The sequence below is a fragment of the Lotus japonicus genome, chromosome 3 (genome assembly GCF_012489685.1).
Source record: "Lotus japonicus ecotype B-129 chromosome 3, LjGifu_v1.2".
Classification (NCBI taxonomy): domain Eukaryota; kingdom Viridiplantae; phylum Streptophyta; class Magnoliopsida; order Fabales; family Fabaceae; genus Lotus; species Lotus japonicus.
In genome coordinates this window covers 2,749,646-2,771,575 of record NC_080043.1, presented here as the reverse complement: position 1 = coordinate 2,771,575, position 21,930 = coordinate 2,749,646, and the positions used below count along the sequence as shown (strand labels likewise).

Here is a 21,930-nt window from a genome sequence, read left to right as displayed (position 1 = left end):
AAGAATTAAATTAAATTTTCATTAGATTTGTTCTGCTGAAAGCTTATCGATGCCATCTCTCTGCTAAAGCTTCTTCAATCTCTGTAACTCTTCAAATCAATTTCTGGCGTTTTCGCTCTGCTGCAATTCTACAATGGCGTCTTGTGCATGTGCAGCAACCATTGTCTCATCTCCATCCTACGCCATTCCTCTCTTCACTTCTCCTTCTTCCTCTTCTTCTTCTCCCACCACCACCAAATTCCTCACCAAACAGCGCTGGAAAACCCCTCTAATCGAAACCAAAACCATGAGGAGCAAAAAATCGGTGGTGAGAGCCACCGTTTCGATCGAGAAAGAGACACCGGAAGCGGAGCGACCGGAAACATTTCTGCGAGGTGGAGATGCTGCTACTGCTGCTGAGTCCCTTTCGGTGAGGGCGCGGTTTGAGAAGATGATAAGGGAAGCACAGGACAGTGTGTGCGATGCCATTGAGGCTGCTGACGGCGGAGGGAAGTTCAAGGAGGATGTGTGGTCGAGACCCGGTGGTGGTGGTGGTATCAGCAGGGTTCTTCAAGACGGTGTCGTTTGGGAGAAGGCTGGGGTGAATGTGTCTGTTGTTTATGGTGTCATGCCTCCTGATGCGTATCGTGCTGCTAAAGGTTCTGCTGATCAGAAGCCTGGTCCTGTTCCGTTTTTCGCAGCTGGAATCAGCTCAGTCAGTGTTCATTCCATTTCTCTGCTCACTCTGCATGTTTGGATACACGGTGAAAAATGACAATTAGCCAAAATCACCATGGACAGAAGCAACTTCTGCTAGCATTTGTGGCGGTTGGCAATGATTTTGGCTTCAATGTGATTTTCCATTTTTGACCGTATATCCAAACATGCTGCACTTCCAATTCATTTGCTTGCTCTTGGTGAAAAATCATGGTTAGCCAAAATCACTATGGACAGAAGCAACTTCTGTTAGCTTTTGTGGCTGTTCACCGTAATTTTCTACTGTATATCCAAACATGCACTTGCAATCCATTTGCCTCTGCATGTTCGGATAAACAGTCAAAAATTATAGTTAGCTAAAATCACGGTGGACAGAAGCAACTTTCGTTAGCTTTTGTGGCTTCAGTGTGGTTTTATGCTGTATGTGTAAACATGCACTTCCAATACATTTGTATGCTCTTTGTATCTCAACTTTGTCTTCAATGTCTTCTGTTCAGGTTTTACATCCGAAGAACCCGCACGCCCCGACCTTACATTTCAACTATCGCTATTTTGAAACCGATGCTCCTAAAGGTAATGAACCAATGCCTCCTGCTCTTTATTATTTTTCTGGCCTTTGTTTATTCTTTATGCAAACACTATGCCATGCTCATATGCTAGCTGATTTTCATATCATCATGATTGTAGTGAATGATGTGATGCATGAGGTCTTTGTATGTCAACATTGCTTTCAAAAAGTTTTTAAGTTTTAAATGCTCACTGCACATTTGATGTGATGCATGAGGTCTTTGTATGTCAATATAAATGCATAAAACTGTTGAGCCCTTTTTCAAGTTTGCTGCTATTGATGGTCATGCTGTTGCGTTGTGCAGATGCTCCTGGAGCACCTAGGCAATGGTGGTTTGGTGGGGGAACTGACTTGACGCCTGCTTACATCTTTGAGGAGGATGTTAAACACTTCCATTCAGTATGTGCTTCACACAAAATATTGGTTTATGACATTTTTTTGGTTTAGAATCAACTATGGCATTTTGTTAAGGAATAAAAAATATTTCCCTTTCTTAAAATGCATGCTTTTCGAACATGCTTTATCAGAAACTTGTAGTTGTCATTACCCTCCAATCCCCCCCCCCCCCCAAGCAAACCAGAAAAAAATAGTTTTCTACAAATCGGTTGGCATATAGAAGTATGAACATATGCACCCTTGAGAATTTATAGCAAATGAGTGTTTGGTTTTCAGTTAGTTTCATCCTTAAAACCCAATTGAATCATTCCAATGCAAAAATAAGCCAATGGAGCTATGAGGTTGGATTGAGATAATGTGCTTTCACTTTTTGGAGAATGTTTATACAAACGCAATAGTATGACCTTTTCTGCATGCAAGAGCTAGTGTTTTACTAAGTGTACATCTATCATGCTTCAATTGTAGACTCAAAAACGTGCTTGTGACAAGTTTGATCCTACCTTTTACCCCCGATTCAAGAAGTGGTGCGATGATTACTTTTATATCAAGGTATTGTTCTTCATCCTTTTTCACGTAATAGAATTTTTTAGTATGGGAAATAATTTGTTGACACCCCATTTCCACTTCACACCTAGAGAGATATAGGAATAGAAAAGAGAGAAGTGAGAGATATGATAGGAAAAGAAGAGAGATAGGGAGAGAAAGTGAGTGGAAGTGGGATGGAAGAGAAAGTGGGTTTGAATGTATCAAAATTGTTTTAGTATGTTATTTCACAGTAGTCTTTAGTAGTCTTAGGGGGGCTGTTTGATAAAACAGAAACTACATAAAAAGCAAGCACCAAGCATTCGGTGTTCACTGTTCAATTCGTTAACCTTTAATAAAGTAGACATGGATTATTGTCTTTAATTTGTCATTGATTTTGAAATTTTTCACGTGTGATGTATTAGAGGCTATAATAAACAGGAATTCAATATTGGTAAATGGACAATGGCGATGACTGTTGGTCAGAATGAGATGATAGAATAGGAAGACGATATGTGATGCTACGGAAGGAATGACGTGGTCTGGTAATGGTGGGTGGAGATGCCATGAACTACATGCTGATAACATGATATATTTAGTATTCAGGGGCTTTGTAGTAGTGCAAGGAGGACAATAAGTGAAGTCTTCCCTGATGAGCATTGCTATGAAAAATGAATAGATAGGCGGTGTCTGATGTAGGTTGATTTGTTGTATACATTCTGCAAGAGTGTAAGGTTCATTTGATCTGTAAAACCCTAAATCATGCAAATGAAGGCATATGTGATATGTTGTAGAACCTCGTTGACAATTCTGGGCTTACCAGGCAAATGAAGGCATATGGGGTAGGACATCATTGACGATACTTGGCTTACAAATTTGACCTATGTTTTTAGCCTCTTGTTTGTCAACTGTCATGCACAGCTATCATTTTAGAATATACCAGTTGGGTGAACATAACATGTAATTAAGTGGATCATGGGTACCATCTGTCACGTTTAAGGGGTTAGAGTGAAAAGGAAAAAGAAACTTGAGAGTGCACCTGTACATAGCCTATGTAATCGTTGATTGGCTTTTACTTACTCTTCTTTTAATTCTATGTTCAGCATCGAGGTGAAAGGAGAGGGCTTGGAGGAATATTTTTTGATGATTTGAATGACTATGATCAGGAGATGCTTCTTTCCTTTGCTACTGGTAATGGATTGCTTATCTAAATTTGATAGATTTCACTGGAAAGACATTTAGTTCTTTCTGTTTCATTCCCGTCATATTATGGTTGCTTGCAGAATGTGCAAATTCTGTTATTCCTGCTTATATACCTATCATAGAGAAAAGGAAGGATACACCCTTCACAGATCATCAGAAAGCATGGCAGCAATTGCGAAGGGGAAGATACGTTGAATTCAATTTGGTACACTCTTTAACCTAGCTCTTAGGACAAAATTCATTTGCTACCCTATTTTTCAGGCAAGGTTTAAATTTGTGCTATCAAACACTTTTTATGCAACAGGTGTATGATAGGGGTACAACATTTGGACTAAAAACTGGAGGGAGAATAGAGAGTATTCTTGTTTCTCTCCCACTGACTGCTCGATGGGAATATGATCATGTATGATTTTGGAATCTTCTTTTTTTATTCTAAACAAGTTGAATGTTAGAGACATCTAATTTTCCATTTATGAAATTGTCACTGATATGCTGATATCTTTGAGTGCAGAAACCAGAAGAAGGGAGTGAAGAATGGAAACTCTTGGATGCGTGCATGAACCCCAAGGAATGGATTTAATTTATCAGCTGACCGCCCAATTTGACAGCTTTTTGATAATGAGAGAGCTTGTTTATTTCTTTTTCGGTGTATATCAAGTAATTGTTTAGATGAGTGATGAGTCACAACTGTTAAGCTTCTACTTGGTGGATTGTAAATCATAAGTTTGCAATTTTCAACTGTGTAAAGCTCGAAATGTAGAAAATGACATGTCTAGGCTGCTGTCTGTACCCAATGTGCTATGCCAACCGTTATTTAGTAAGTAGTATAAAAACCCATTGTGGACACAAGTTTGGAGTTTTCCACTGTGTAAAGCTTGAAATGCAGAAAATGACATGTCTAGACTGCTGTATGTACCCCATGTGCTATGCCAATCGTTATTGAAACAGACAATATGGAATTTCTCTGATTGATGCTCATTTCTTGATGAATTCAACCATGCTTCTTATTCAACAGTGTTATCAAATATCTATCGTGGCGCCGCCATGGTGAATCTCATGGCAGATTTTGCCATAGTCCGTCATCCGCCATTAACAACGTTGCAGCCTTATTATATCAATTTTGCTACTTGATACTTCCTTGCAGTTTTGGACAGCAGGTAGCAGGTTCAGATTTGCCTGAAAAACTGAAGAAGAATTATGGTTATTGGACTATTGGTTAATCGACAAAAAGAATGCCCCTACCTGTATTGACAGAAGGAAATTGTGGTTCTCAATAAGTTTGTTTGTGAAATTGAGAGAAATTGATGGTTTGTGACAGAAAATAAATCTGTTACAAAATCCTTGTCAGCGATTTTGCGACGGAAATCATATCCGTCACTAACATTTGCGTCGGTCTGCATATCTGTCACAAAATCCTCGCAGCATATTTGCAAGACGGTAGACAAATCGGTCATAGGGTCTAGGGTCTTTGTAAGTGAGGTGAATTTAGCGACGGAATGTTGTAAGTGAGGTGAATTTAGTAAGTATCTTCGTAAAAAACAAAACAAACACATCTTTTCAAGCAATATCCATTTGTTCGGAGCTGATTGAGTAGCTATTATTTCCTAAATCCATTTAATTTACGTGAACTCATTCGAACAATCATCAAACACTTTTCATGAGACTATTTTAGTTTAGCAAAATATGAAAATAAGCACATCAAAATGATGATTTAATTGAGTTAAAACCTTCATCTCGCCGCTACCCTTGCACTAACCATTCGCCCATCATTTATTTTTTAAACCACTCATAATTCAACCACTCTTTGGATGTTCACTATTCTAGATTCGTGATTTAGTCACAATTAAGACTCTTCATTTCTCTCCTCTCCCGAGAGTATTGTGCGAAGGTTGAACCCAAGAGCTCTTCTTGCACACTAAATCTGTATTGTCAACTGGACTACTCATCGTGAATAATTAAGTATCTATTTGATTTGATTAACATGCGTAATTAATTCCAAATTTACGAGATATAATATTTTTTTACACTTGGAAGATTAATTTACGATATATATAATTGAAAATTTTAACAAAATAATAATAATTCCAAAACAATATTACAAATAATTGTCCCTATGTAACTTAATTCTACAAAATCCAATCAACTGGACTGAACTCGAGCAAAATTTGCAAGCCCTAACACAAATCTACAGCATAGAACCGAAGTTTCACTGCATTATCTTCTTTTGATTGCAATAAAGTGCTAAGAAACTATGGTACTACCACAACCTTTGTATAACAGAAATAGATACAAAGGACCTGAAAGGCTTCAGATCTCTAGCATGGAAAAATATGCTGTTGGAATGTGGTACTGGCACAACAGCTAAGAGGAAGTCAAGCTACTAAGATACGCTTTGCATAAGAATGTAAAACTTTCTCGAATCTGCATGACATTGAATCTTCACGGAAGAATACATGGGATCAAACTAGATCTTGTATAAGTCGTTTCGCCTGCTCCAGTCGAAGATTTCCACAAGATCATCTTCATCTGTTTTTCAACTCACCTGTCTAAATGTGGAAAGAAAATCCAATTTTTAGCTAGTGAACCAACACCAAAGTGTTTGCTGACACTTACAAATAGAGGTAACACCATAAATTATCAATGTTCAAGTCTACTACTACCACTACATGAAAAGTACAAGAAACAGATTCTTGTATAAGCTAGATTATGTTGTTCCATAAATGCAAAAACAGCAGACTTGTTTGGATCATACCATTGAAGCCTTCTATGAGATACTAATTACTTAATTTTCCCCATATTTCGTTTTCTGTAAATTCTGGTTAATTCCCGGTTTTCTGTAATATTAGAGTAGGTTTCTATTTAAGTCCAACTGGGAAAGCAAAAATTAAACAGCAAAAATAAATAGTAAGCTAGAGTGCTGGACTGGATAATATGAAACTTACTATTGCTTCCTCCAAATTAAAAGGAACTGAAGAGTCAACTGAGAATCCCAATGCTACCATTAGCTTTTCCAAGCGATGTACATTTGTCAAATAGAGATAGCCAACCTAGTTCAATAGATATCTGTTAGAGAAGAGGCTGAAAACAAATTACGAAAGAATTATTTTTCTTCAGATTATTCCTAACAAATTATCTGATTGTCTGTCACAAATGAAAAATATTAGCAGTTGGATATGTTGTACCCAAAAGTAAGCTGAAATTGAAAAACAGTGATGTTGCAAATAGTTTTAATAGTTTATTTTGCAACATATAGTATACAAATAAAAAAAAACATTCGGATGTGTGTGGCTATTCCTAGTTGTGTTTTTTAACAGTAATCATTGAGAAAATCAGTACACTGTTGTTGTCATCACCATTTTAGAGTAAAACAATAAAAGAAAAGTCCCAAGAATCAGATGACTATTTTATGCAAGATTTATATCAGAAGAGAACCCAGAGTTTGAAGTCACTGACTAATGTTTCTAGTGAAGAAGCCCTGTTATATACAGCTGCACCAGCACGCTTTTTGGTCTTAGTTTTGCTTGAAGTGATGTTCTTTCCCCATCGAAGAACATCCCTGCAATAAAGTTCATTAAAAGCCATAAGCCAAAGCCAAAATTGTAACTTAACAAATCTCCTATGATCTACCAAACTCTAATCATCCTGAGTGTCTAGTCACTTGTTAAATTTGCATTAGATTAGAAAAGTTGTGGCATATTTCAGCAAATCCAACAGTATGTTCATTTTTTCTTTGCAAAGTTTACTGTTTATTGGCTTCACCCCATCGTCATATGTACCATGATACAGATGAAAATGTCGATTCAAATAAACTCAAATTCGGCATTTCAAATTCCAGACCCCGTCAAATTTCTCAATGCTGTTAGATCTGGTACTGTAAATCCAAGAGAAAAACCTAGAAATCTGAGGAAGAAGATGAGCAGTGAATGTGTATTGAAACTGAGAGAACAGTTAGAAAACGGTTACAGAGATGCCAACTGAATTGCCCTGCAATTCAGTTCTAACCAATCAACTCTATAACTGCCTAACTAGTGAAGACTAAGCTTCCCTTATTTATACTAATCATTCCTAACTAATCTGCTAGGAATTACAGCTGGCATTACAGCTCAGCAAAACAGAAACACCACAAGGGCTAAAAGCTATGTAACTCGGTTCCTTCTCTCATAAACTTTCCTAATAGGAGGCCTAACTTGACTGACAATCCTATCAATACCCCCCCCCCCCCTAAAAGAACCACCTTGTCCTCAAGGGGAAAAGAAGGAAAAGTCTCCAGCATCTTTGAAGCTCGCTCCCAAGAGTTGTCACTGGATGGCATATCAACCCATTTCACCAGAACCTCCATGTTACCTCCGACATCAGTCCTCCACTGCAGAATGTCCTCCGGTTGTACAGCCAATTCTAACTCTTCAGTCAGCATAGGTGGCAAGGTCTGTGGAGAAAGGTGAGGTGTCACAGCCTTCTTAAGCAAAGAAACGTGAAACACCGGGTGAACTTTAGACGCGATAGGCAGATCCAACTTGTAAGCCACCTAACTCTGCTCAGAATCTGAAAAGGACCATAATACTTAGGAGCCAATTTAGTGTATGGTCTATCAGCCAAGGACTTCAGCTTATAAGGCTGCAGTTTCAAGAAAACCCACTCTCCAGCCTCAAATTGCACGTCCCTTCTGTGCTTATCTGCTTGAGCTCGCATCTGATCTTGAGCTTTCAAAAGGTTCTGTCTCAGTTCAGCAAGTAAAGCATCGCGGTGCTGGGTCAATTGGTTGACGTCCTCCAACCTTGATGGAATAGTGCAGCCCTTTATCAACAAAGGTGGGTCTCTTCCATACAAAGCTTTAAAAGGACTCATACCCGCGGACACATTATAATTGCTGTTAAACCAGAACTCAGCCCAATGCAACCAGTTCAACCAAGTCTTAGGCTTAGGGCCAACGAAACACCGAAGATAGGTCTCCAAACATCTATTAGTCACCTCGGTTTGTCCATCCGTTTGAGGATGATAAGCCGTACTATGCCTTAAATTGGTGCCAGCCAATTTAAACATCTCCTTCCAAAAACTGCTGAGAAAAATTGCATCCCTATCCGACACAATAGTAGAAGGGAACCCATGAAGCTTCACAACCTCTTTCACAAACAAGGCTGCCACCTCTCTAGCAGTGTAAGGGTGCCCAAGCGGAAAAAAATGAGGATACTTTGTAAGTCTATCAATGACGACAAAGATGGTGTCCTTGCCCCGAACTCGGGGAAGCCCCCCCACAAAATCCATAGAGATATCTTGCCATACTTGGCTGGGAATAGGTAAAGGCTGAAGCAGACCAGCCGGGTAGAGTGTGGAATATTTATTCCGTTGACACACATCACACTCTTCAATAAATTTCTTAATGTCACCCCGCATGCCCTCCCAAAACAAGAAGCTAGAAATCCTCTTAAAAGTTCTGAACAGACCTGAATGCCCACCACAAGGAGAGTCATGACATTCAGCCAAGATTAGAGGTATCTTGTTAGATCCCTTTGGCAATACCAGCTTCCCCTTATACAATAGTCTCCCCTTCTTGAACTCATATCCCGCATGTGAAGTAGGAGAAACAACTAAATCCTGCACCAGCCGTTGTAATTTAGGATCTTGCTGCATTTCCTCCTCCCAAGAGTCATCATCCTCAATATTAACAACTGAAATGGCAGCATACATGTCTCGTCTTGATAAGCTGTCAGCAGCAGTGTTCTCTCGTCCCGGCTTGTACTGAATTTCAAAATCCAAACCAATGAGCTTGACAGCCCATTTAAATTGCTCTGCACTGAATAAGCGTTGGTCAGTTAAAAACTTGAGGCTCCTCTGGTCAGTTTTCACCACGAAATGGTGTCCCAAAAGGTAATGGCGCCACTTGGTCACAGCCTGAACCACCATTAACTCGCGCTCATAAACAGACTTTTGTTGTGCTCTCAATGATAAGCCTTGACTCCAAAAAGCAAGGGGCCTTCCTTCTTGCATTAAAACAGCCCCCAAACCCTTACTAGAAGCATCCGTTTCCACTACAAACACCTTATTAAAATCTGGAACAGCCAGTAAAGGGAGATCAACCATGGCAGATTTCAAGGACTGGAATGCACTTGTAGCTTCCTCAGTCCACTGAAACTTGTCTTTCTTCAAAAGCTCAGTCAACGGCTTTGCCAATTTCCCATAACCTTGGACAAAGCGTCTATAATACCCGGTTAATCCAAGGAAACCTCTAAGGCCCTTAACATCCATAGGAACAGGCCAGGATGTAATAGCTGCAGTTTTAGAGGGACAAGCTGCCACCCCTGCACCAGAAATTACATGCCCCAAGTACTCAAGACTAGATTGCCCGAAACTACACTTTTTCCTATTAGCTCTTAACCGATTTTGCAACAGCACAGCCAACACTTGCTGGACATGAACAATGTGCCCAGCTAAATCCTTGCTAAACACTAAGATATCATAAAAAAAAACAAGGACAAACTTCCGGAGAAAAGGTTTCAAAACCTCATTCATGAGAGCTTGAAAAGTGGATGGGGCATTGGTGAGGCCAAATGGCATCACCAAGAACTCATAATGCCCTTCATGAGGTCGGAAAGCCGTCTTCTCTATATCTTCTTCCTTCATCCGAATTTGATGATAACCGGACTTCAAGTCAAATTTAGTGAATATAGTTGCGCCATCAAGTTCATCAAGTAGCTCCTCAATGATAGGAATTGGAAATTTATTAGGAATAGTGATTTTGTTGAGGGTATAATCCACACAAAACCGCCAACCACCGTCTTTCTTTTTTACCAAAATAATGGGACTAGAGTAGGGGCTAATGCTTGGTCTTATAATTCCAGCCTCAAGCATTTCAGTAACTAGTCTCTCTATCTCAGTTTTTTAGTAATGAGGATACTTATAGGGTCGGAGATTAGGTATCTCAGCCCCCTCTTTCAAGTGAATGGTATGATCTAACCTCCTATGAGGTGGAAGACCTTGAGGATCCTCGAAAACCTCTGAGAAGTGCTGCAAAACCTCTGAAACAGCTGCTGGAACAACTGAGATCTCAGCTGGTTTCTGCTCAGCAGTGTCATACTGAATTAGCAATCCTTCTCCTTCCTCTTTCAGAATTTGCATGAAGGCACCATAAGACAATTCTGTCTTAGTCAATGAAGGATCTCCCACTAACGTAATCAGCTTGCCATCCTTAGATAAAGTCAGCTCCAACTTGCCAAAGTTAGCCTTGACCTCTCCCAAACTAGAAAGCCAATCCAAACCCAACACCAAATCCACCCCTTGCAAGGTGAACAAATAGAAATCCTGCTCAACCTCTAACCCTTGCAGCTGCAAACACAATTTGGAACACTTTCCCTTACATTTCACCCTATGACCATCACCTACTTCTACAATGTAAGATGGTGTCTTAGCTACCACTAAATCCAACTTCTGTACCACATCTTGTGATATGAAGCTATGAGAAGCTCCACAATCTATGAGGACCACAACCACCTCATTATGAACTTCTCCTTGTATCTTCCAAGATTTTGTGGAAGTCAGCCCCATCATTGAACAAAGAGACAATTGTAAGGACATGAAAGTTTCTACTTCATGAAACTCAGTGTCGCTATCCCCCTCTTCATCTTCCTCCAAAATAATCATTCGGAATTGCTTATTCTTGCATTTATGCTCCCTATGATAGGGCTCATCACATCTGAAGCAAAGTCCTTTCTCCCGTTTTCCTCTCATCTCTACCCCTGTTAACCTTTTGAAATCACCCCCCCTGAACTTATTCACTTCCCCTGCTTGAGTACTAACCAGAGAAGTAGCAGCTTGGCCAGTTTCATTTTTCTTTTCTAACCAAGGCTTAGTATCCACAGTTACAGTCTTAGTGTAAGAACTGGTTTTTAGGTGATTATTTTGTTTATTGAAGCTACTGGTTCCTTTCTTATTCCATACAGCATTCTTTTCTTCAATCATGATTGACTTTTGAATTAAATCAGAAAGAGACTTCAATTCATAAAGTTTTACCTCCACTTGTATCTCCTCCTTCAAGCCATTCATGAAAATTCCCCTTGCAAATTCTTGATCAATGGCCTTCAAAGCTCCAACGTACTTCTCGAACTCTTCCACAAATTCCACCACTGTCCCTGTTTGCTTGAGCGCCAGCAACAACTCAAAAGGGTTCTGCACCATTGATGGCTGGAACCTGCGAACCACTGCCAGCTTGAACCCGTCCCAAGTTGGTTCAGGATTGCACCTAGCCCACCAGTGGTACCAGCTCAACGCTCTACCTTCCATGGCCACCAGCGTCGCTCGCAGCTTCTCCTCCTCTGGAACGCTGCGCAACTCAAAGTAACGCTCCAAACGGTGTGTCCAACCGTAAGCGTCGTCGCCGGAGAAAATCGGAATCTCAAGCTTCCTCCACCTATCGCGCTCGACGTGGTCTCCCTGGGTCCTTCCGCCGCCGCTGGATTCCGCTTCTTCTCTACGCACGGTTTCGCCGCCGCTGGAATCGATCTTGGCCGCGAGTGCAGCCAATTGATCCTCCGTGCGTTTTGCGCGCGCCTCCGCCAGTTCCAATCGCGTGCGCCATTCCTCTCGTTCTTGCTCCCAATCGTTCGAGTCTCTCACCATACTTCTCGTCTTCATGCAATGCGCAGTTCAAGGAAGCAGAAATCAGGGCACCAGAACGGTGCTCTGATACCAGTGTTAGATCTGGTACTGTAAATCCAAGAGAAAAACCTAGAAATCTGAGGAAGAAGATGAGCAGTGAATGTGTATTGAAACTGAGAGAACAGTTAGAAAACGGTTACAGAGATGCCAACTGAATTGCCCTGCAATTCAGTTCTAACCAATCAACTCTATAACTGCCTAACTAGTGAAGACTAAGCTTCCCTTATTTATACTAATCATTCCTAACTAATCTGCTAGGAATTACAGCTGGCATTACAGCTCAGCAAAACAGAAACACCACAAGGGCTAAAAGCTATGTAACTCGGTTCCTTCTCTCATAAACTTTCCTAATAGGAGGCCTAACTTGACTGACAATCCTATCAAATGCCCCCTATCTTTTAGAGAAATAAAGCTGCTACATTTCAAAACGAAGCTAACCAACCAGCTGGCAATAAACTTATACAACTCAATTACATATTGTTCAAAATCAATTCAGGAGTAAGACAGGATATACAAGCATAGAGTCAATAATCTATATGTAGAGTGGCAATTGTTTCTAAAACATATAGACCTTCAAAATATTGGGCAGGATATTCCTTTTTATTTTCCAACAACAGTGATAAATCTGCATATAAGATTAAAGTTCACTTGCTTGTGAAGTTTTCATGCACCAAATAACAGGATCTCATATTTCAGAATCTTCATGAGATGAATCTTCATATAATGTCATAATAAAGTGGAAAATAGGTTTGTTGAACCTGCGGGGGTGGGGGGATGCTGAGACCAAAGAGTAACAGATTCTAACCTCTCTTGATCTGATAAGAAGTCAGTGTTAAGAAGTTTCTGGAGCAATGCATCCTGGAATGCACAAAAGATGAACAATTTCATATATAAGATTAGAAACATACTTTTTTTGTATAAATTAGACTTGAAAGGACTGAAACACTCTCTTTATTGTATTAATGTATTTCTTGCCTATACTCAGTTATAAGCTCTAATTTATAGTACAGCGAATGAAATATCAAGACGACTTACATAATCAGGAAAAAACAAATGGAAAATACTATCCTGATAATAATACAAATATTCTGTCTAAAAATAGCATCCTAATTTGGCACTCTATCTCATTCTTCTACTGATGAGTGTCCTCATAATGTCTTACACTACTGTCTTGGTGTTCTCTTTCAAGACGATGGAATGGGCTAATCCACGGGATGGAAGCAGCCCAAACATCTTGAAAACCTCAGAAAAGCAATTTAATAGTTTGGTATATTAGATCCGTCCGGAGCTAATATACCAGTTTGTTAGAACTGGTATAAAAAGATAGTATTTTATTGATCAAAGAGGACTTCCTAACCTTAACCAGTGAGGCTAGACCGAGAAGACCCCAAGAATACAAGAATGGCACTAAATATTTGAGAAACCCAATAACTCTTCACAGTCTCCACCCAATACAAGTGCTTTCCTTTGTCTCCTTCACTCCCCCTGATTATTCTTAGCTAACTGACTGAAAATGACATCTATCTCTAACTGAAAATGACAACTAAATGTATGTTTGGATATAAGTTAACCCTAAAGTGGAAGTACTTTTTCCTCGATCCGTTCACTTAATGTCTCAAAGTGAGTGTTTCTGCTTGCACTGGTGCCAACAGGTATCTGAACACAGCCTAACTTCTTATTTCAGTTTGCACAGTTAGTACTAACTCTAACAACTCTTAGAGGTTGTTATCTTCTATATTTATCCTTTTTCTAATCTGGTAGACCTCTGTAATTAAGGGTCTTGATCTATCACCCATGCCGGTTAGAAATGAATTAAGTGAAGACAATATAAGTGTAACGGCCCATACACTCATTTTGGGTTAAAATGTGATGTCAGCCTAAAACTAGCATGTTACTTGTCTAACTCCAATGCAAACATGACATGATACATGAAGTTAAAATAAAGAACCAAGAAAAGAACTATTACTTACTTAACTTCATCGCATACATGATACAAAAAATTAAAATGAAGAAGCAAGAAAAAGTTATTACTTAACTTCATCACACACATGATACAAAAGGTCAAAATAAAAAAGTAAGGAAAAAATTCATACTTGAGCCTCACAACGCACAACTGCCATCACACGATCATTGTACTCTTCAATACTAAGGGGAGGAAATAAAAAGTGTCTACGAGCATATAGCTGCATGTTTCAGAAGAAAAATTAGAATAAGATACCTCGAAATTCTGAAAACCACAAGAATTGTTACAATTTTACTGAACACAATTTTTTATACAAAATAGGCAAGCCTCACCAGTTAACATAGGTAATGAAAACTTGAAAATTCAGTTTGTTTCATACAAAAAAGAAGAAGAATAAGAATAGATTCGTAGTGTTATTTTTGTCAAAGATCTCATGGCGGAATTACAGAAAGCCGCCATGGCTGATATTCGACCATCAGTGTTTGTCAAATTTGGCCTGTTTTAGGCTTTCCGCCATCCATCATTAACAACACTGGCCTTATTAAAACTCTAGTACTTCAAAAACAAAATTTTCAAAGTCCATGCTTGACCAAATTCAGTCTCTCTTTTGTCAAATTCAAATTTGACTACATATGAGTTTTTATCTACTGATAGTGGTTAGTGGGAGGAAAAAACAAAGGTAATGAGAAAGAAAAAGACCTCATAAATGCCGTCACCAATATATGCTAAGGTAGCAGCATTAAACACAGAGCGAGGCTTCACCACTTTGGGTGGAGTTGGCAGCCATCTCTCATATCCCAGGTAGGATTCATCTTGTTCCTTTTCTACATGCGCTGTACACAGTACAAACGAATGAGCAATTTGAAGATAATAGACTAATGATACATGTATAAAGCATGAAAAAATATCAGCTTAATTAACCAGTTATCACATAAAAGCTTTTGTTCATAAGTTTAATTTAAGAAGTTTAAAGGTAGCATTAAGTCTGTATCAATCACCTAATATGAGTACGTTATGAATAAGACTTTGTGCTTATTTACAAGGTGCGTTTGGGAAAACAACTTAATTAAGCGCTCATGGTCGGGCATAAGTGCTTATTGCATATCTGTTTATTCAATATTTTAAGAAATTTATTGACCTAAGTTGAAGATAGGTTATAAATAAGCATAAGCCATTTTTCATAAGCTATTCTGAACAGCTTATAAACTATTTACATAAGCTCTTTCAAACGGGTCATGTCATATTTTCAACTTATATTAATAAATTCCTTAAATTAGCTTATGAATAAGCGCTTAATTAAGTTGTTTTAACAAACACACTCTAACCAAAACAGTTGCATAAATAAGCTCAAATTATATCAAATGCGAGCATAATAGAATATACCTATGGTGGGGAGAGGAGTGGTGCGCTCGAGAAGATCAGAAATGTACTGCTCCTTGCGCGGAGAGAGAGGAAGAGGGGATTGAGTTTGAGTGAGAGTAGTAGTTGTTGTTGGAAGGTTGGTTTTCTTGAGCTTTCTGGGAGCGTTGGGGTTGTAAGGGAGTCTCTGTTGTTCTTGAGTGTCCCATGAAGCCCTCAGTTTCAGACACAGTGGTAGTGACATTGATATACAAGATAGAGCCTGCATTTTTCTTTTTGCTGCGTCAACTCACTCACCAAGATATTATTTACTTGTGTTCGGTTACTTGTTTTACAGCTCTTATAGTTTTACCTGTATTGGGCTCTTGCAGTTCATGTTTATACAAGTTAGCCCAATGAAACACTCCCAAACTTTTGTTGGACTCACAGGCTGAACTTTTGGACCAAAACAAATATCATTTTCCACACTACATGAGTATAATTAAGACTTTTACTTTTGCATTTTAGTCATATAAAAAATTAAATTTACAAAGACATGTCCTTGGAACTTGGAAGTCTTTGTGACCTGAATATGAATATGAGGTTTTTTTTTCCCAAATTAGTATGAGAAAAAAAAATAATTTAGAATAATAAAATATTATAAGTGAATACTTTATTTAAGTGGGGTTTGACTAGGTAGAGGTAAGCTAGATGATGAAGTGCTTGGATCATCGCTAACCCGAGGTAGTGAGATGATAACCATGCGTTGGACGCCCCCCCTGTCTCTTGGATCAAGCTGAATTCATATGGATCCCTTGTTTCTCAACAGCAAAGTGCAGCTTGTGGTGGTATTATCAGAGATCATGAGGGCCAATTTCTCCTATGATACTCTGTTAATTTGGGTTGCTGCTCAATTGTCCAAGCTGAGTTATGGGGAATCTTTCATGGTTTGAGGATTGCCTTAGCTAGAGGATTCTCCCAAATCCTCATAGAATCGGATTCCAAGCCCGCTATCCATCTCCTCATAAAGGGGTGCCCTCCTTCTCATTCTAGTGCTCTTCTTATAAGGGACATCAAAGACTTGGTGATTCAATGCTCAGTATACAATTGGAAGCATGTCTACCGTGAGGCGAACTCGTGCGCTGATGCGTTTGCAAAGAATGGCTTAGTCTTGCTTATGCCTATGAAAGTATTTGATAGTTTACCTTCTTTTTGCTATGTTCCTTTTAGGTTTGACTCTTGTAACACCCTCTAAAAGGTAAACTAAATTAAGACCAAAGCATTAATTAGTACACCTATGACTGCAACACATGGGGAAAAGACCTGTATAAGAATGTTGGAAGAATTTTGTGTTAGTAGAGCGCTATTAGCGCGCCATGTGAGTTGGCGCAACTAAGCAGTGACAGCAAGATCCGACGCAGTTTAAGGGACCAGACGAGCAAAACGCAGAAAACATTGTCAACATTACCTCCAGGCCCACTGCAACGACCCTCAAGGAGAACACCTAATCAACACTGGCATGAAGCAAAACGTAGAGGTTGGAAAACAACCATAGTCCATAGACTTAACAACCTTCACATAGATCAATAACGAGATCCAAACACCGCACCGTACCCCACCAACAACCTCACTCCTTGAACATCACTTCCACCGTTGAAAGAGACGTATGAGAAAAACCAACAACCAAAACCCACGTTGGAGACACCCACCCCGACGACGCGTTGAGAAGGCGCACGAACGACAATCGAGGACGACCCAAAGGTGCATGTAAGCCGGAAAGCAAGGGCAGGACCACATGCGGCCTCTGCAACACAAACAACGACAAGAGAGAAGTAAGAAGAAGAGCCCAACAACGCCAACAGCCCAAAACACCCTCCTCCAACTCCAACACCACCAAACGTAACCCCAATCTTCTCACCAACCACGAATGCCCACCGCGATCACGTAGTGCTTGAATTTGGACCCTCTAATACCCTCGGTGACCGCATTACCTAACATAACCCATCATCATTTTTTTTTTGAACTCCCATCATCATTAATTATTATACTTTTTTAATTAATTAATTTTTCATGCAACAATCCCACCCTTAAAAAACAAAATCAACGGTCAAGATAAAATGCAGTGGCAGGAGCTGCAAACCTGCTGAGTATCCATTTTCGCAATACCTCGCATAACCCTATCTAGCAACACTGTAAAGAAGAAACCATACTTGAGTTGGGTGGTGACCGGTGTTCCTTCTCTTCCACTTCCACCACCGTCCTCACCCACTCCGCCACCGTCATCCGCCGTCATGAGCCGCTACGACAGCCGCTCCGCCGACCCCTCTTCATACCGTGATCGAAGAAGGTAACCAACCATTTGACTCCAATCTTTCTCTCTTTCTACTTCCAGTTTTAGGGTTTTACGGAACTGCTCATAGTTTAGTTAGTTTCCAATTCCGTCAAAACTCGTTGCTGAAATGGTGTGTTTGTTTGTTGATTCTCAGTGATTCTGGGCTGGGTGCACCTGCTGCCTCCACCGGGTACGGTGGTTCGAGCATAAAGAATCATGACGACGGTGGTTCAGGGTCGCCCCGTAAGATAAATTTGGATGGGTTGTCGCATTTCGAGAAAAACTTCTACACTGAATCACCCTCTGTTAGGGCAATGACTGAAGCAGAGGTTGATGAGTATCGCCTGCGACGGGAAATCACAGTTGAAGGCCGAGATGTTCCCAAACCCGTCAAGACATTTAACGATGTCGGTTTTCCAGGTACTTCGGAAGTATGATTGTCTTCATCAAATTAGGGTTCCTAGTGAATTTATAGCTTGTTCGATTATGTGGTCGGAGCTCCGTAATTACACATAGATTATGGGATTTCCATAATTTGGATTGTGTGCAATCCAAACCTGTTATTAGCTTATTTAGAAGGAAGGATGGCATTGCCTGATTTAATTTCGTTAGGTTCATTCATGTGACCCTTACCCAACACATTAAGCTTTTGGGATAATTGGTTGTTTGACATGGTATCAGAGCTTCTATGACCAAGCAGTCTAGTGTTCGATCATTGCCACCCCCAGTTCTTCTAATAAAAAATGAATTAAAGCACACGGTAACCAAAATGTTCATTAGATTCAGTGCTTGAGTGAGCTATTGGTGATTAAGCATAACCAATCGAAAGCTCAAGATACATTGAAACAATAAAAAAGAAAGTTACAAAAAAACATGTAGGAGTTATTTTAATTATTGTGTTTAGCTTTTGATTTGTTTTGGTTGTGCCTAATGAGCACTGTGCTCCATGTAAGTATTATTCTATGGGAATTCTGTACTGACCGTGATTTGATGTAGAGTATGTGTTGGAAGAAGTTAAGAAAGCTGGCTTTGTTGAACCTACACCCATTCAGTCACAAGGTTGGCCAATGGCTTTGAAGGGGCGTGATCTGATAGGAATTGCAGAAACCGGTTCAGGGAAGACACTTGCGTACTTGTTGCCTGCTATTGTGCATGTTAATGCGCAGCCAATTCTAGGTAAGCATCTAAGTGAGCAATGTGATTAAGATGTGAATTGTAAATGTGCTTGTATTTGTGCCACCTTGTATTTTCTGTCCAGCAATTGATAAATAATCATTTTTCAGACCCTGGCGATGGACCTATTGTGTTAGTATTGGCCCCAACACGTGAACTTGCTGTCCAAATACAACAAGAGTGTACTAAGTTTGGTGCATCGTCAAGGATTAAGAGTACGTGCATATATGGTGGGGTTCCAAAGGGGCCTCAGGTGCGTGATCTCCAGAAAGGTACGTGGTGAAGTAAGTATTACAAAGCCATGACTCGGGATAAATGACTTACTCTTCTATTGTAACTTTCATGGAAGGGTCTTTATTTTACACTGTTTTTTAAAATATGCTGATGCTTCTGTTTATTTTTGGGGTTAGGCGTTGAAATCGTTATTGCCACTCCGGGAAGGTTAATTGATATGCTTGAGTCACATCATACTAACTTGCGAAGGGTCACATATCTGGTATTGGATGAAGCTGATAGGATGTTGGACATGGGGTTTGATCCTCAGATACGGAAGATTGTCTCACAGGTGCCTTTATTTTCTATCTGATTAATATTTTAAAATAGCACAATATTAAGAAATGGTATGTAGTAGTATTATCAAAGTAGGTCGCTGAAGCTGCAGATAATATTGTGTTTAGTCTCCTGGGTATCTGATTAGTGTCTGGGTTTGGTTTTTCTTTCTTTATGTAGATTCGTCCTGACCGTCAAACTCTGTACTGGAGTGCTACCTGGCCAAAGGAGGTTGAACAATTGGCAAGGAAGTTCCTTTATGATCCATACAAAGTAAGAGATCTTTTAGTGCTGGGACATGTTTTGTTGTCTTTTTTAATATCATTCCTCTGCCTGCTGATATGGTTTTGTTCTGAAATATATAATGTTGTAAGAAAGGTGCATGTTTATTCATGCATGGTATTGTATTTGTGAGAATTTTGTGCTTATATTGAAGGTTGAATTAACAACTTTTATAACCATTGTGCAGGTAATTATAGGTTCTGAGGATTTAAAAGCTAACCATGCTATAAAGCAATATGTTGACATAGTTCCTGAAAAGCAGAAATATGATAAGTAAGATATGATCTACATGATTTTTACTTTTTAATTTTAATACATCATCACATTGGACCACCTAACTGAGTCATCTTGTCATCTTATTTCAGATTGGTGAAGTTGCTGGAGGACATCATGGATGGCAGCCGAATATTGATATTCATGGATACTAAGAAAGGGTGTGATCAGATTACTAGGCAGCTTCGTATGGACGGTTGGCCTGCACTTTCAATTCATGGAGATAAAAGTCAAGCAGAAAGAGACTGGGTGCTCTCGGAGTTTAAATCTGGAAAGAGTCCTATAATGACGGCGACAGATGTTGCAGCTCGCGGATTAGGTATGAATTTTTTTGCTTGATTGTTGAATGATATTCTTATTCAGTATAGTAAATTAAAGTAAGTGCTTTAACTCTAGTTTTGGAAATAGTCAGTAATTTTATTTGAAGAAGATATATCTGTTAAGGCTGGTTCCTTCCATCTTGTTTACCCTTTTCAAGCCACTTTTGATTACTAGATTTTATTTTCATTTTCTCTTTCCTATGCAAGAAACTGACTTAATGTATGGACGAAAGAATCTTAGGTGTCCTTAGTCCTCGCCGACTGCCATTATAATTTTTCATAGTTATGCAGCCACCAGTTCATATTGGCAGTATTCTCAGTGATGGATAAATCTCTACATAAATTGGTTGGCATAAGCTAGAATTGACTTGTGCTGCTTGTCAATGTCTTATTATGTTAATGTGGTGACTTAAATTGGCAAAAGGAACAACTTTTTTTCCATAAAAGGTGTCTTTCTCTCATTTGTGCTTGGCTGCACCACTGCTAGAGGAATTATCACTTTTTAACTTACTCCAATAGTGGTGCCTGTATGACATGATCTGATGATCCTATATATTATTTGGTTACTTACAGATGTGAAGGATGTAAAGTATGTGATAAATTATGACTTCCCGGGATCACTTGAGGATTATGTTCATCGCATTGGTCGGACTGGGAGAGCTGGTGCAAAAGGAACTGCGTACACATTCTTCACAGCTGCTAATGCCAGATTTGCAAAGGAACTTATAACTATACTCGAGGAAGCTGGACAGAGAGTGAGCCCTGACTTGGCAGCAATGGGACGAGGTGCACCTCCTCCACCCTCAGGTTAGTTTACTGGGCCATATGTAAGCCAAGCTTGTATATAATACACGTGTATATATTGGTTCCACGCTGTCCTATTTCTGGTTGAATGGTATGCTTTAATATGACTCTGTGACATGGATCCAAAGGCGGTTATTGTATCTTTGGTCTCTTCACCTGGCTTGTTTAATAAAATAATCTGTTTCTTTTAACTTTTTGGAAAAAAAATCAGAATCTCAAAGAAATTAGCTTTCTGATTATTTTGAGAAGCTACACTGACTCACTGGTAGCTTGTGGAAAAAAATTCTTTTGAAATAAAAATACATTTTTGTAGAAGTGGTGAAAGCATGCCTTTGTTATGCTCAATTTGATGATAAAACATGCAGCATTTTCATAACTCTGCCTTTTTCCCTATTTAACTTTTGATTTAAGAATTTTTCCTTGATATTTCTTCAATGGTCAATCAGGAGGATTCCGAGATCGTGGGAAGGGTTATGGCAGTGGTCGCCCATGGAGCTGATTGATGGAATTCCAACAATCTCCTTGCTACAACCTGACGCATACACTTGCCGTTTAGGTTATTGTAAGAATAGTAATAGGAGTTTGGTTTTTTTCTTTGTTAGACTCCTTTATCACCTATTCATGGTTAATATGTCCATAGAACATTGAGATGCCCTGTATCTACAATCGAACAGTTGTTTATACTTGATAGATACCTCAGTAGTTCATTTTGCAGGACGCTGGGGTGTATTTGATTTAAGTTACTTTTGGATACCTGTTAGCTCTAGTGTAAACTGATGTTAGCACTTATTTCAAGACAAAAATTGAAGGCTTAATTGCAACTTTGGTCCCCGACGTTTACCAATGCCACGATTTTGGTCCC

The 21,930-nt window shown here is 39.4% G+C and overlaps 4 protein-coding genes across 4 annotated transcripts; 2 read left to right on the top strand and 2 right to left on the bottom strand.

Annotated features, from left to right (window-relative positions):
* On the top strand, nt 1-4,363 carry LOC130749006 (oxygen-dependent coproporphyrinogen-III oxidase, chloroplastic-like). Its single transcript, XM_057602267.1, has 8 exons — nt 1-694; nt 1,194-1,269; nt 1,569-1,663; nt 2,126-2,209; nt 3,286-3,373; nt 3,466-3,590; nt 3,690-3,788; nt 3,897-4,363. The coding sequence occupies exons 1-8, from the start codon at nt 134-136 to the stop codon at nt 3,963-3,965; spliced, it is 1,197 nt and encodes a 398-aa protein (XP_057458250.1). The 5' UTR covers nt 1-133; the 3' UTR covers nt 3,966-4,363.
* Nucleotides 4,364-5,464: 1,101 nt separating this feature from the next.
* Nucleotides 5,465-15,672, bottom strand: LOC130748779 (uncharacterized). The gene is made up of 7 exons (XM_057602024.1): nt 15,381-15,672; nt 14,697-14,830; nt 14,128-14,217; nt 12,840-12,892; nt 6,839-6,941; nt 6,328-6,432; nt 5,465-5,931 (listed from the first exon to the last, which is right to left on the bottom strand). The coding sequence occupies exons 1-7, from the start codon at nt 15,622-15,624 to the stop codon at nt 5,908-5,910; spliced, it is 753 nt and encodes a 250-aa protein (XP_057458007.1). The 5' UTR covers nt 15,625-15,672; the 3' UTR covers nt 5,465-5,907.
* LOC130748778 (uncharacterized) lies at nt 10,262-11,704 on the bottom strand. Its single transcript, XM_057602023.1, has one exon. It carries the CDS (start codon nt 11,657-11,659, stop codon nt 10,262-10,264), a length of 1,398 nt encoding a protein of 465 aa, XP_057458006.1. The 5' UTR covers nt 11,660-11,704.
* Nucleotides 15,673-17,468: 1,796 nt separating the features above from the next.
* Nucleotides 17,469-21,821, top strand: LOC130748456 (DEAD-box ATP-dependent RNA helicase 20). The gene is made up of 10 exons (XM_057601674.1): nt 17,469-17,682; nt 17,822-18,087; nt 18,664-18,843; nt 18,951-19,112; nt 19,251-19,405; nt 19,570-19,662; nt 19,859-19,944; nt 20,037-20,263; nt 20,838-21,071; nt 21,515-21,821. The coding sequence occupies exons 1-10, from the start codon at nt 17,627-17,629 to the stop codon at nt 21,565-21,567; spliced, it is 1,512 nt and encodes a 503-aa protein (XP_057457657.1). The 5' UTR covers nt 17,469-17,626; the 3' UTR covers nt 21,568-21,821.
* The last annotated feature ends 109 nt before the right edge of the window (nt 21,822-21,930 follow it).